This window comes from Saccostrea cucullata, unplaced genomic scaffold (genome assembly GCF_032062105.1).
Source record: "Saccostrea cucullata isolate Sc308-1 unplaced genomic scaffold, CSIRO_AGI_Scuc_v1 ctg12, whole genome shotgun sequence".
Classification (NCBI taxonomy): Eukaryota; Metazoa; Mollusca; class Bivalvia; order Ostreida; family Ostreidae; genus Saccostrea; species Saccostrea cuccullata.
In genome coordinates, this window is record NW_026933001.1 from 312,464 (window position 1) to 328,164 (window position 15,701).

Consider the following 15,701-nt stretch of genomic DNA (forward strand, 5'->3'; position numbering starts at 1 on the left):
AACTATAATTAAGTGTATGTAGTTTAGTAGGATTTTTTTGTCCACCAATTTAATGGGAAAAATACCAAGGTACAATCAACTTAGATAAAGGGTGATGGATATCCAAAACCTTAACGAAAAAAAGAATGTATACCTACCTACCTACCTACCCAATCAAAAAATTATAGGTCGGCAACTGCAAACAAAGAATTTTTAAGCTTGGTCCTAAGAATATTTATGGTATCATAACCTCCATTTGGATATTTGAAATCTAGATTAAAAGTGGTGCTGTAATAAAAACTAAAATAAATTGTGGGTGTAATGAGACTCCTTTTAAAACTTATTCTCAATTTAGGAAATAATCGCAAATTTCTGCAATGCACTCTTTCGACTGTTTCAATTATTTACAACCCTCCTTCTTGTTTTTTTTTTTCAGTATAGTTGCGAATCAAACCTGATGGAAGGGGATAAGTATAATTTTGTCCAAACTTCAACGTGTTAAGCATTATTTGGACATTAACTAACATTAAATACAGAGTTGGCGTTCCTGCTGGACAAAATAACGCAAAAAGTTCCGCGAATTCCATTAAACCGCGATTGTGTAAAAACCCCTATACAGTAACCTTAATTCGATATTCTATTGTTGAAGGGATATTTTTTGCATTACTCCAAAAAAGATAAAATTCCCTTATATTTGATGAGCAGCTCCTCTTCACAACAGGCCAAATCTTGCCAATTGGGTCATGTCCCCTCCTCCGTTTTGTTTAAAATAAGGGAACTGAAACAAAACTTGATGCAACAAAGTACTTCGATTAGTGTCGAAGACAAGTCCGTGAATCAGAAACAACCGACCTAGGAATGGGCTACACCACCTCTTCGGAGTCCCTTGTCCTTAATCCACAAAACAATCATTTGGATCACGAATTTCATATTAATTGAGCATATAAGTGTCCAATAAATAATCGGTATCATTCATTAGGGAACCGATTTCTGTGCAATTTAATATAATAAAGCAAAAGGCAAAATAAATATAGGAAAAGATTGAAACCAACGCTCCCATTCTTTTCCCTGCGAAAGTCATTTTCATCATTGCATCCCAACAGCATTTGTTTATGGGAGGTTATTTTCTTTCATTTTCTTTCATTGTCTTTTTTATTTTCTCTTGGATGTCTCCAAAGGCAAATAACCAGAGATAGTTTTAATTTATATCCCATCTTCATCGATTTTACGTGTCATATTGTAAGATTAGCTTTAAGGAGCAATTAGGGCAGAAAAATGATACATTTTAACATATCCATATGGAGAAAAGGACGCCTCAATGAAAACAAATTGGAGTTCATTGTCAGAGAACGGAAGCTAAGCTCTAACGAGGCCCGGACGCCACTCGTGTAATCGAACGGGACTCCGTAGGTACCGGTAGCGAGCGGAGGCAGAAAAACAAATTGAAAAAGAAACCTTTACACCCACCATTTCATGTCATAAATCTTTCAGCACATATGTTACATATTCAATTTTTTTTAAATCGTTTGTTCTCTTGTACCAGGTTTTGCGATCATTGTGTGGTATTGATAGAATTTATTATATATACAATGTAGTAGAATTGGCCAAAAAGCTTGACTCAAGTTTAAAGATTATTTGATTCTTTAAAATGAAATATACCGGTATGGTGATAGCAATAATTATTAAGCTCAAAAGTCCATTTAAGGAATGAAGCTTATTTCAACTTATGTTATCCGATATAACATAACTTGGGGCAGTTTACGCTTTATAAACCGCGAAGCGGTTTATAAATAAGCGTAAACTGCCCCAAGTTTTGTTATATCGGATAACATAAGTTGAAATAAGCTTCATTTCTTATAATTTAATTTCAATGTAGACAATGAGACAATATTTCCTCCAGAAAAAGGCTTCAAAGTGAGCATTATCTTAAAAGTAACGTCAAGCGGAGTGATACGTTTTTGACGTAACTCATTGTGACGTAGGCAAGTTATGTTATACGAAATGGAAAAAAAACGTTTAACCAATCAAATGACGCGTTACAACTGAAATTAAATTATTAAACAATACAAATAGGGAGAAGTTACTTAGTTTGAGCTGGGCAAAACACTCATATGTGTTTTCAGTAGCCACTTCAAAATGGTTCTATCTGAAGTCCTCCTTTTTTAAAAATATGTTTTGTATGTCTGCGTTTTAAAGATACACAAAACAATTTGACCACGGGAAGATCCAACTGAATATTTTATACATGTATATTCAGAAACTGCTGTATAGAGCGAGTTGAACTAAAAAGGAACTATATCAAATAACTGATTGAGATTTTTTTGTCCTTTCCAGTGCAGGCACGTAGCAACAGGGGTGGGGGTGGGGGTGGGCTGACCCAGCCCCCCCCCCCCTTCCACTTTTTGCCAACACTACTTTTACTATTGAAAATGTTCACTGAAAGGCTGGTCCCCCCAAAAAAAAATGGATATCGAAAGGAATTGGCATTGAAGAAAAATTTGCCTGACCTCCCCACCCCCCACCCCCCGAAATAGGATATTCGAGTTTGGGCAATTTTCCTTTTTTTTTCCCTTATTTTTTTTTTTTTTTTGCTTGTCAACTTTTTCAGGTAAGTAAACAAAAATTCTCTGACTGGCCCCCCACTTTCAAAATCGATGCTACGTGCCTGCAGTGAAAGGCTTAAATTTGTTTGTTTGTTGTCTAACGTCCCTGCCAAGAATTTTTCACTGACATGGAGACGCCTACACCAATCGGCAATCCTCTGCTGACTCTGCTACGCTCCATTCAGTGTGCGAGGTACGAGCCTCCCGAGGAGCTCCGAGTGCGCCACCATGTACTTGTCGGTTGAAAGCTTCATGGGCAGACATACTCGGCACTCAGGTGAAGGATCTTTTTTCGTGCCAGCACCCACTGCGACACGGCACTTCGATTTTCCCGGTCTCAGCCGAAGGACCGTTTGCACCTCCCGCAGTGAGGTTCGAAGCCGCGACGCAAGAGTCAACTCCTGCTCCATGACTCTAGAGCATATCGACCCTGGGACCACTGTTTCTCGCAGGGGATTTCAACTTCGCTAATATATTTTTTTGTGGACCTCCCATTATTTTAAATATAATTACAAACAATAAATTGAGTTAGTTTCAAACGTTTATACCCCCTCAAGTTAACAGGACTTACTGAGTTAAATCCCCATTTTGTTTGAAAACCCGAAATTAAGATCAGTGGTCAATGTCTGTTTTTCCTTATATGTTTATATAATCATTAAAATCATTACGTCATTAATTTTTTGAAAGTAATATTCAAATAAGTCGAACCTTTCAATATGAGTGTAAATGATACATTATTTGCGGAAAAATAAAAATTTTATCTTTCCATGTCATAAATAGGCTGCTATTGTCTCTTCTGTAAATTCACATTTAACGCAGTTTAAGAGCATGATGTAATCAGAAATCTTCTTTCGTCAATCTACTTGTAGACATGTCTGCCTGACACCAATTCCCAAACTCACAGCCAGTTTGCAATTAATTCAAAAGTCAAGGGCCGCTATTCTGCTTAAATAAGTCAGTTTCAACAAAAATCAAAGTCTGTCTGATCTTCATGGGCATTTTAACCCCTTTAGCACAAAGTTTGATGTATAGTGAAACACTGCAAAAGAAGCCAACAGCAGACTCTCGCTTCATAGCAAAAAATCCTATCTTAACACCCATAATAAACAAACCCCTGCCTCAAACCGTTTCCCCATCCTCTCATGAAACAGGATTGATTTTCTCACCAATTTTACAAGAGTTTAAATATTATTTAATCTGATTTTTAGAAAATGATAAAGGTTCTTAACAAACGGCCGATGGGCCACATCTCTCACCTGAACACATTGTCTAGGAAAAAGCACAAATAAATAAGTATTGAAAAGTTTACAGTGGCCGGGGGGGGGGGGGCTTGACTTTTAACTAGAGAAAGATTCTTCCACACCAGTATAACAAATGGCTTTAATTTCTTGTTCTTGAGCAGAAAAATTCCCAAAGATGCATATTGCTCATTGTGGCCCCTCCCTACCCCGGGGTCCATGATTTGAACAAACTTGAATCTACACTACATGAAGATGCCCCCGTGTAAATAAGATAAATTATGGCTTTTCTATTCTTGAGAAGATTATTTTGCCTATTTATTCCTATCTAATTATAAAATATGACTAAACAAGGCTTTGTTCTTGAGAGGATTTTTGAAGATTTGATCTTACATACATAATTTTTTTAAATAAATAAATTTATTTGAATATATTTACATGTATAATTATATTTATAATTATACAAATCCCACATTGTGACCCCACCCTAGCCCTAGGGGTCATGATTTTAACAATTTAAATCTACAAATATGTTTCCTTCTGGTTTTTAATATTTTTTACCCAGTGGTTCTTGAGAAGATTAAAAAAAAACAAAACATGCCACCAATTTTTTCTGTTTCTTAATTATCTACCCATGAATGAGGGCGTGGTCCTTTTTGAATACACAGTTAATTTGAATCCTCTTAACCCAAGGATGCTGTGTGGCAAGTTTGATTGAAATTGGTCCAGTGGATCTGGAAAAGAAACCGAAAAGTTCAAACCAGCTAGACTCTACTCGTGTATCACATGCACTTGTTTCTGTAATAAATTTTTGACCCATAGTATAATAATAACAGTGTTATTATTTTACTATGGATTAAAATTTATTCCCGAAACAAGAGCCTGTGTCATGTATTGGTGCTTTTGTCTAAGTTTTTTGGTTCTCGAGTTCTTGAAAATAAGATTTTTAAAAGAAGCTATTAAAACTTTCACAATACTTCGTTATCTCCCCTTGAGTAAGGATTTAGCCCTTTATTTGAACAACCTAAATCTCTTTCACCATAGGATGCTCTGTGTTTGTTTTAAATTTGAAAATCGATCAATAAAATTACTTGGACCTTCGGATCAAGGGAGTTAAAACTTGATAGTTCATATTTGAAAAAAAAAATTGTACGTATTTTCTAATTTTAAGGTTCATCGATATTCTGATAAGAGAGATAACTCTTAATAACAAAAATGTCTATTTTTCCTTCATAAACATGTCCAGTTGAAATATCTTGTCGGAAGACTTGTCTAAATTTGCAAGCTAAAGTATAGTTGTTTGCATTTTACTTAATAAAAAAATCCTAAGGGTTAGAGCAACATTTTATAAGAATGGGCAGAGGGTTTATGAACCTTAAGCATTCACCGTCTTGAGACTTTTATTAGCATTAGTATATTAGTTTGCTTTTAAATATCAAAATATTATAGTGAAAGTGATAATGGCTGCCAGGAAGCATTTTTTGCATTCAAGAATTACATTCAAGTGTCAAAAACACAATAGATATATACATGTACTTTGCATTGAATCAGACACTTATTCATTCATTAGTGTACGTCATGATTACGTATGTGATCATGGTGAAATAAGGGGTGTTAAGAAAATTCGTTCCGGGATAAGATATTTTCAAAAAATTCAAAGTAGTGCTTAACTAAAGAGATGAATTTTAAAGTCTGACAAAATCGCAAGAGTGTGCTTCAGATTTATAGCAAATCATTTCAAGCAGGAAATTAAAGGATTTTTCTTCCATATGAAAAAATATATAACATCTTTAAATGATAGAAATGCTGGTCATTTTGAGTGACAATAAAGGATTATTTACTTTTGTTACTTCATAGCTTATCTTACATTAGACAAGCTGATGAGCGTAGGTGTAAGTACAATATATCTTTTTTTTTCAAAAGAATAGGTAAATGTCGTTTTGAAATATTTCACAGATTTGATAATTTTTGCATAGTATTTGAAAGGATGTTTTGACCTGCGTGCTCAATAATATATGTCACAAATATGCATCATCCGTATTTTTTCTGAACAGACATCATCTGTTTTAATACCTGCCCTCCCCTTATTGATTCAATAAAAGACCGTTAAAACCTTATCAGTAGCAAGAATGGACTACGTAAACATGAAATATCACAAATTGTAAATATCTTCTCATCGTATTTCTTTTTGAAAATAGAAGAAAAATGTGGAACAAACTTTCTTAACATCCTTTACAATGTAGAAACACTTAATTGCTACATATGTATCATTAAACTAGATTCTGGTTTTAGTTCTGAACATTTAACATTTCTATGATGTTTACAAAAGCCGTGAAGTGATAAAATGGATGGACCCCCTCGTCATGTAGATAAATGCCGAGGTAAATTAACGGTTCTGTTGAGTTTTAATTCAAGCCACATATTGCAAATGAATGCCAATAAAACAAGCGATTTGTCGTGGTGCAGTGTCGTGGACACAAAATGGCTCCCCCCTGCTGGAGCGTAAAGCGACCATTGGGGGCTGTCCTGGCAGTATTAGACGAGTAATCATTTGTTATAGAGAGAGAACGTAATGCGCTTTACCGAGTTCTAAATCAGATTATATGGGCGGGAGAAGAACCAATAAAACGAGGTATTACTCGGGACATTCCGCGCCGGACGATGTCTCCTGGGAGAGTCCGATGTCGGCGGACGTGTACGGTACGTAATGGCGGCTCATTATCACCATTAACGGTGTTCTGGATAGTGCTAATGATACATGACGACAGCACAAATGTCTGAACTTTTGTAGAAATCTTATCACCAGGGATCCCCGGCAAATCCCGTGATTTTGGTTTGGTTTAATGTCATTTGTTTTAAAAACAACATAAGTATCTCTTTATGAGTTTTATGTACGATTTCTCTCGTCGAGATTTTTCAGAGTTGGACAAATGTTCTTATCCACCAAACTGAGACAGGAGAGTTATAATGCCTTTAAAATAAGTTCTTTGAATAAATGTCAACAAAAGAGCTTTAGAATTTTATATTTTTACACAAATATGCCTATGATTATTATGTTCCCCAAACGAAGTTGGGGAACGTATTGTTTTTACTCTGTTTCTTATTATTATTATTATTATTATTATTTTTCTTCTCGGGAAAATTTTGTCCGCGAATGATCTTGTAAAGTACACATCCGATTAAGGGGAAACCTTTTTAGGGTAAGTAGGCATGTTATGTAGATTTGCGGAATCAAGGTCATTTTGCGCGCACGTGCTTGCAAGAGCGCGCACGTGCAAAACTTGAAATGACCAATATATAATGGATATAACCGTAACTTTTCTATTTTTAGACGAAATGTTTTGAAACTCATAATGTAAGGATATATTAGTAGTATGCACAAGATGACATGGTGAAAATAGCAAGATCTCACGTGCAAGCACGTGCGCTTCGCTTTGATTGGCTGAAACTAAAGTCTCAATATTTTTCTTGTTTTTTGATAAAATCATTTGAAATTTTGAACATAGTCATACATTAGGGAGATCTACAGCCCGTAATAAAAGAAATATCATGAAAGCATGTGCATGCACGTGTGCTTGCAAGAGCTCGCACGTGCAACACGAGAAATGTCCAATATAATTGATACAGACGTAACTATTAAATTATTGATGATATGCTTTAAAACTTATATTAGAAGTATATATTAGAAGCATAGACAAGATGACATGGTCAAAAAAGCAAGATCTCACGTGCATGCACGTGCGCTTTGCTCTGATTGGCTGAAACTAAAGTCTCAATATCTTTCTTGTTTTTTGACGAAATCCTTTGAAATTTTAAATATAGGCATGTATTAGGATATCCTACAATAAGTTATAAAGCAATTATTTTGAAAACGCGTGCATGCACGTGCGCTGCAATCTGATTTGCTTATGCTTTAAATAGCTATAACTCCCTTGGTTTTCAACCAAACAGGATGGGATTTGGAACATGGATAGATATAATGGACTTCTACAAGAAGACATGGTCACCATGCACATGCATACACGTGCATGTACGTGCGCTGCAATCTGATTGGCTGAAACTTTGAACAGCTATAACTCCCTTGGTTTTCAACAAAACGGGTTGGGATTTAGAACATAGATAGATGTAATGGACTTCTACAAGAAAGTATGGTCGCCATGCTCATGTAAGCACGTGCGTGCACGTGAAATGAGTAAAATCAAAAATACACTTGAATTAGCGTATTTTTTAATACGTTTTGATTAAATACTTTGATATTTAGTATATTAAAATCTATAGATTGTAAAGAAAAGATTGTATAATCATTACGCACATGCATTCACATGCGCACGCGTGCAATGCTAAAATTTGAATGAAATTGGTACACTTCTGGGTAAACGTTGTTAAAGTCTCAAATGCGTAGAGTTGTCTTATTTAATGAAGCTTATAGAGAATATGGCACCAAAAGGGAGTTGGGGAGCGTTTGGGGAACATCTGTAACGGTCCCCGTTACAATTAGCACTAGTTTTCTTTTAATTTTCCCTAACTTCTACATAACAAATTATTGTCCACTTTCTCTCATGTGACCTTGCCCTTTTATACGACCTTGGTTAAAATTACGCCACTGTTTCACAATAACATTTTAAATGACGATCTCCACCATATTTGTGATATTTGTATAATTACATCTGATAATCACTTGTGTAAAAATCGTCCTCTGGTCACAAGCGATCATTTTTTATTGTGTAAGCCTGGAATTTAAGCTTTGATCCACTCAGAAAAATAAAATGACAATTAAATGACCTTGACATTTCAGTTTGATTAAGGACCACACATGACCTTTAACAAGTCCGAGCTCGCGGATCCAATTACCGAAGTTAAGATTACATCAAAATTCAAGATGAAAATGCAATGTATATGTTCCAGTTTCCATTAATAGGCCATCATTAAAATGTCTTTTAAAAAGTGAAGATTTTACATCCTGGGCAACTACATGCAAAAGTGTGAGCCCAGTTCCTGGCAGATACAAGATTACTTGGTAGATGATCGCAAAAGCGATGTTGACAAAAGCTAGGAGAGACGAGCAAGACTTTAAAATCGATGCCAATTTATTATTTCAAAGAACAATGGAAAACCCTGCTTATATAATAAGTAAAAGATATATTTTTCCAATTAGAATTTGATTTGATATTTCACTTGACTTATAATCTCGCTTGATATGAATGAAATTAACACAACTGTAACATAACTAGCAGTTGACTTTACTGATATATCTATTGTCTCCTGTTTCCAAAATTACACTGCTAGCCATAACTATGAAGTTTATTACTTCAACTTTTTAAAATTTGATCTTGGATGAAGTTTAAGACACAAATTAAATTCATCAATAACAATTTCCCCAAGTTTAAATTAATTTCAGGGAAGGATTTTGAAGTCATGACCCAGAACGGTTTCATTCCGGCTCACTGACCCTCATCAACACACTACTCGATTGTAATCCAGTCAACGGTTCAAGGCCATTATTCGGACAATATTTCGGTATCTATTTAGTTCTATTAGTCCAGGTGCAATGGCCCGTGAAATGTGACGTTGATTGATGTCACTTTGAATCAAGATAAAAAACGTACATGTAGGTCCTCAACTCACAAGCACCATTGAAGAGGTATAGCAAAACGTGTGTCCGAAGTTTTGCCATTTCAATGTTAACAATATGATTAAGCAAAAAGAAAGTTTATGTATTATACAGATGCATTAAAGGAATTATAGCTATTTTCAAAATTCCCGCTACTCTAAGGGGGGCAACTGGGGTTTCCGTTGCGCAGTTCTTCGCGCATCATAGTAGGCGAAGCGTATTTACCGTTTTAAAGCAACTATTTCACATAATTTATAAAATTTATAATAATATTAAGAAATCACAGGTCAAAAATTGAATTACAATTTTTTAAACTAATTTTTAAAACAGATAGGTAGATTGCTGTGTGATTGCGATGTTATGGTAAACTGCCATAAAAATATTATAAAAGTAGAAAATCAAAATATAAGCACTTGAAATTTGAAACATAAAAATCGAGAATCTAACAGTTATATTTTTTATAAAAATTCTTTATATCTGTAATATTTTGTAGTACTCCATAAAAACTTGAAAATTTCATTTATTTGGTCATTTTAAGATCACCCTCTGGAAACCAGACGTAATACAGCAATTTGTACCTTTATGATTTGACAATCATAAAAGAAAACATGTACCATACTGCCATTTTAACAAGTCCCAATGTTTAAGAAATATAAAATGTTAATATAAAGGTCCTGCATATGTTGGTCTTACCATTTAGGACAAAAAAAAATTCGAAATCCATCTGCACTATTAGCTCTGTTTGGTCAGAGACCAGAAGATCTAATGCAATATAGTGGTCTTCTTCCGTCACTCCGTCTGTCTGTCTGTTTTTCTGTAAGATTTTTTTTCTTCAAAAAATGCTACTCCTCAAACAGTTTTTGGTCAATTTAACTTGGTGAACAAGTATACTACACTAGCAAGTTTGAAAGTGGATCTAACAAATAATTTTGCAGCAAATCAGTTTTTAATTTTGATAAACGGTATTGCCGTGGTTACTAGGAAAAGAAGTAAATGTAAAATTGTTACAAAGCGTTCTTTCTGCAGCGTTAGTTCTATTTCAATATAACTGAGTTCACCACTAGACGCCACTAAGATACATAATTCATTGCTCTGAATCCCTTTATCATATTATATTATGAAATATTAGGTACACATTATTCAAGGATTATACTGCTTTTGATCATCTATATATAAAAGAAGGGTGGTAAGAAAAAAGCTTTGGGCAGAAAATCGTGCACTTAATATATTTTGACAGATAGCATTTGTTTTTATTGCTCTATAAACCTCAACATTACTATAACAAATTGTTGACAAAAATTTTCAACTTCTTCCAGGATTTACTGATATATGTTTGTATGCAAAACATATGAATTGAAAAAATTAAACATGCTAATATTTAAAGAAAGTTGCATTTGCTTTTGCTTGAGATCTTAAAATTAGCCTTATGTATCAAGATTACGAATGATCTACATTGTTTTTAGACGCATGTATACAAGGGAGGTGGAGACCCCTCAATTATCGATATAAACCTTTACATAACACTACGAAATATCCTATCCTAGATCCGCCCCTTGATTTACATCCTATATCACAAGAATTCCAAAAATAACGTAGTCAGTTACATCCTAAAAACTATTAACCGGACCACAACTGAAATTTAACCAGAATTTTGATTTAACTGAAAGTAGGATCGCTTTTATTTAGTTCGGGTGTTTTTATTGCGTATATATACATGTACATGAACAGTACTAAAAATGAAAAAAAAAATACTAGAGAAACAAACAGAAAAATGTTTCCAGGATTTAAGCAAGTTGCTTGAAGTGCTGCAATAAGTGGTCATTTCAATTCATTACAAGGGACATCGCTGCTCAATTTAAAGTTATAAGCTTTGAGGAAAATAAAAACATTTCAACGACAGGCTCTAAAGAAGAAAACTATTTTATGAGCAGAGTCAATTCATTAAAATGAAACAGAAATCCAATAAAACACACAGAGAATGTAATGTTGGGTTTGCCGTTATGAAAACGGCATCATTCAAAGAGTGGCAATTACGTCATCAATTGTGCATGGGATGCTTGGCGTAAAATTCAATTTTGCACACCAGCAATCGCTCTCTCCCACCCAAGGGTGCACTGATGTGTTATTACGGATAGCGTCACCAGCGGATCGTGCCAACACCTTTTTTCTCTTTTTTACCTTGGAAACCAGAGCAAATAAGCGATCAATATTGGTCTTTCGACGGTATCTACATAGAATTGTTATATCCTGCTCATATTACAAAATACATTCGTATCTTTATCTGTTCTGGACACTTTTTTTTTTAAACAAATGTCAATGCAATAGTAATAGAAAAAAATCACCATAGTACTATGTAAAAATTAGTATCAGGATACAATAAAGTTTAAGTACACCATACTTATATTTCTGGATACAAATGATAAAATAAAATTCAGATATCGGACGTCAATTCTAGTTAGCGGCGTCCCGCCTTCTCATTTTCACCTTCGCCATGTTAGAGCGTAAACCTCGTACTGAGCATGCCCAACAAGTTCATTCCCGTACGGGACCATTGTTTCTCTGGCTTTTGATTGGCTGAGTTGATTTGTCACCTCTGTCCCGCACTCTTTCTAACGTCCTAATTAGTTCAGTCGGATGTCTGGTAGTGACAGCTTAGAGCAGGCCGTGAATTTGACGCGTGCTCACCGTCCAAAGTCAACGGGAATTCTTCTAAATTAGAAACTTGCCGTATATAATTCTCTCTCTGTCCTGCCTGGTGACAAAGTAGCAAAATGTCGTCTGCTGCGAGGGATGTTGACAGCTCGCGGTGCTCCATTAAGAAACAGGAGATGTTTGAGACTTTTCAGACATGGGCCCTCCAAAATTATGGAGACAGTGGCAAAACAAAGACAGTGACCCGTAAAAAATATGAGCGAATTGTAAAAATTCTGAGCGGTGAGGAACCGTCAACTGCAGACAATTCAAAGTTCAGGTTTTGGGTGAAAGCGAAAGGATTTCGTTTGGGACCTTCTGAGAACACGGGGAAAGGATGCGAACAGACGATATATGTTCCTACCAAGCCTTTGGTAAGATTTTTTTTGTCATATTGTAAATCAATTTTATTTCATAAAAATAAACAAAACAACTCGAACAAAATTTGGTACTATCTCAACAAGGACATCCTGTGTTCATCGTTCATACATGCACAGGACGTGTCTACACACTTCCTTATTATAATTGCCTGTGAATACTGTATCCCACTTATATTGTACCATCACCAAGTACTTTCACACTCTATAAATAAATTTGTAACTAAAACTCTTTTCTCAAGTATCCGATTAAATGTACATATGCAAAAATGCATCGTGTTGGACTGTGGCTCTGGATTGAAGAAAAATGTAATTAAGAAATCTTCTCTCGATTATACAAAGTCATAGGCAAGTTTTCTACTGTTGATAATAAAATATTGATTAGATGTCGTGAAGAGATTGTGGAAATGCGCCTAAACTTTATTTAATTCTATACATTTAATTTACGCACTGTGCATCTTTAATTAGCAAAAATTAAATTTCATGGAGAGGAAAACAGAACAAAGTAATTGTCTAATTTTTAAACTCACAGGGCAATAAACGTGGACCTTTTTTTGTCAAAAGAATTCCTCCGCACGGCTGCCGAAATTAAAGCAGAAAGAAAATCCATGAGTTGGAATCGGCCTACAACGAGAAGGTCTAAATACATTAACTGTCTTCAGGCATTGGCCATAGGACACTGGCTTTAGGGTCCTAAGACCACATTGATTTATTAACGGAAATTCGCAGATTTCGGTTCTTCCCTGTCAAGCACTTCGTCCTCAATAGTCAAATTATCATACATATATATTGGAAGACTATTCTATGAAATGATTTTATATGTTTCGAAAAAGACAAGTAATTTTTTCCCCATTCCTTGGTCTTGCCAGCCATTGATTTTTTGATTTATCACAAATTTACTGTTACCACGTTTTTTTGGACCAGGATGTGCGAAAGGGCCTCATAATAGAGGGCAGGTGGTCTGTCTGTGATGTAATTTGTTATATCTTCTTTGCAAACAGCTTATTAAGTCCTACTGTTAGGTTTACTCTACTGCTAGCATTGTGAAAGCCTCTCAGTAACAATGCGAAAAGTAATACCCCTCGATTCCAATTACTGACCACGTCCGACTATTGGACTTTTTTATCCCACTATCACGAGTCAAAAATCGGTTTCAGGCGACAAAAGCACATATAAGCTAAATGTAAGCTTTGTCGAGTTCGTCAGGTAGATATCAGACAATTCTTGGAGATTTGTAACAAGATCTCGCGCGACAGGGTATCCATGGTAACTGGGATGATGCACACACCTATCGGATCGGGTGGTTTCGCGTTGCCTTTAATTAGCGGAATGACAATATTTTTCTTCGTATTATTACTTTGGAGTGATGGTCTTTCACGAGTAATCGCTCAATCAATGGCCGTAATGACCACAGGTGCTCGTGCGACATGGATGTCAACGGCAGGCCGCCAGTCCTCTCTGTTTGTGATATACTCTCATCACAGCGGCCTGATGGTGTCATATGACGTTCTGTGGTGCAATAAACTTGGAAATATATTTCAATCTGAACCAAGGCGTGGTCGTAAAGATTTTTTTTATCCATTTTTGAATGTTATTAGAGACTTGACTTTCTCATCTAAAGATCAAATAGCCAGTATACAAGTGCTTTAATGACGACTTAATCTTACTAAAACGTTTAGTTTTATATTGTGCATTACTGGTTATAGATAAAATTTCAAGAATAAAACAATTGAAAAAATAGACCACAAATGAAGAATTGATACTACGTAAAAATATTTCTTACATTTTTGTTTTACATTTATTCCTTTTAAAATATATTCTTAAATTAAATGACTACTATTTAAAAACTCACAAGCATTGATATATGTTTGAAAAAATTCCTGTTATAAATTGTAAGGATCAGTGCATGCAATAAAATAACAAAAACAACCCATTTAGTGGGTCAATTTGTAAATTATAAGTTAAATATTTAAAAGGCAAAATTTAAACTGCATCATCAAAAAGGTAAATATATATATATATATATATATATATATATATATATATATATATATATATATATATATATATATATATATATATATATATATATATATAGAGTATATATGACCTTTGACCTTACTTTGATTCAAGTGATAAAATATTTTCCTGCACTTGTCCGGAAAAATTATTTTATTTTTTCAAAAAGTCGGAAACTCATCAAAATTTGGCAATAGCATGGTTAAGAACTTTCCTTTTTAATTAGGAATGTTTTTATTAGATAGTGATTACGCTCCCCTTTTATAGATTAAGGCAGTAACTTAAGATTAAACTCTTTAAAATAGTTCTATATATGTATATACTTCTTGTGTGCACATCTCCTAAACCCTTCAAAAAGTTTCGAAGAAAACAATCACGATCATATTTATCTCTTTTTCTGCTTTGCTTTTTAAGAGTTTTCTTGTTTGTTTTTTGTAATATGAACAGAACAGTTATTCAAAGTAAATTGGCTTTAAAATAATTATTAATGTATAAAAGCCTTTTAAAAAATAAAAAATACCAACTCTAACATCGAGACTCTATTTTTTGTTTATTCAGCGTAGTACTAGTAGTAAGCATATTCTAATCTTTGATTACACTTGCATTTTTCTTTCATTTATTTATGTACTTTTTTATACCTGTAAGAAACCTTCATTGCACAACAAAGAGATCTGATTTATGAAATTAGAGTAATCTGCCCCTTGATTTGTACAACGTATCACTCTATAAATTAATCCATTCAAACGTTCTATTCAATTTAAAAAGCCAAAAATCTATGCAATACAATACATTTTTTTTTTGTATTTTCCCCATTTAAATTGACAACATGGATTTTTGTTCATTAATTCTCATATACATGTAGGATTATAGATTTGCTTTTTTAAAATTTCCCCACTTTATCAATTAAAAACATATAAAAACTTGTACAAAGTAAATTTCTTTCTACAATTTATTGCAAGTAAAAACTGTTTATTGATTCTAAGTCCCGATTTTTTATGAACATGAAACAAACGACAACTGTTTGTCCTCTGGCGTATTTCGTCGTCTTTCTCGCTGAAAATGAAATCTTTCGTTTACTCTCCCAGAGAAGGGAAAAGAGATTCAATAATGGGAGCGCTAAAATAAATCTCATTTGTCTAAAAACGTGACGACAAGTGTTGGGAAATTCGACTCCATTTTGCCG

At 34.4% G+C, this 15,701-nt stretch overlaps 1 protein-coding gene across 3 annotated transcripts in view; it reads left to right on the forward strand.

Moving 5' to 3' along the window:
* The first annotated feature begins 11,961 nt into the window (after positions 1 to 11,961).
* The window catches only part of LOC134236848 (nucleolar protein 4-like), a 38,715-nt gene continuing 34,975 nt past the window's right edge, over positions 11,962 to 15,701 (forward strand). The window contains exon 1 of one of the 3 annotated variants that reach the window (XM_062718991.1): positions 11,962 to 12,496. In XM_062718991.1, the coding sequence (XP_062574975.1) occupies positions 12,203 to 12,496 (294 nt within the window). In that variant the 5' untranslated portion in view covers positions 11,962 to 12,202. The remainder of the gene's footprint in view (positions 12,497 to 15,701) is intronic. The other 2 variants (XM_062718990.1, XM_062718989.1) reach the window with 2 other exon arrangements.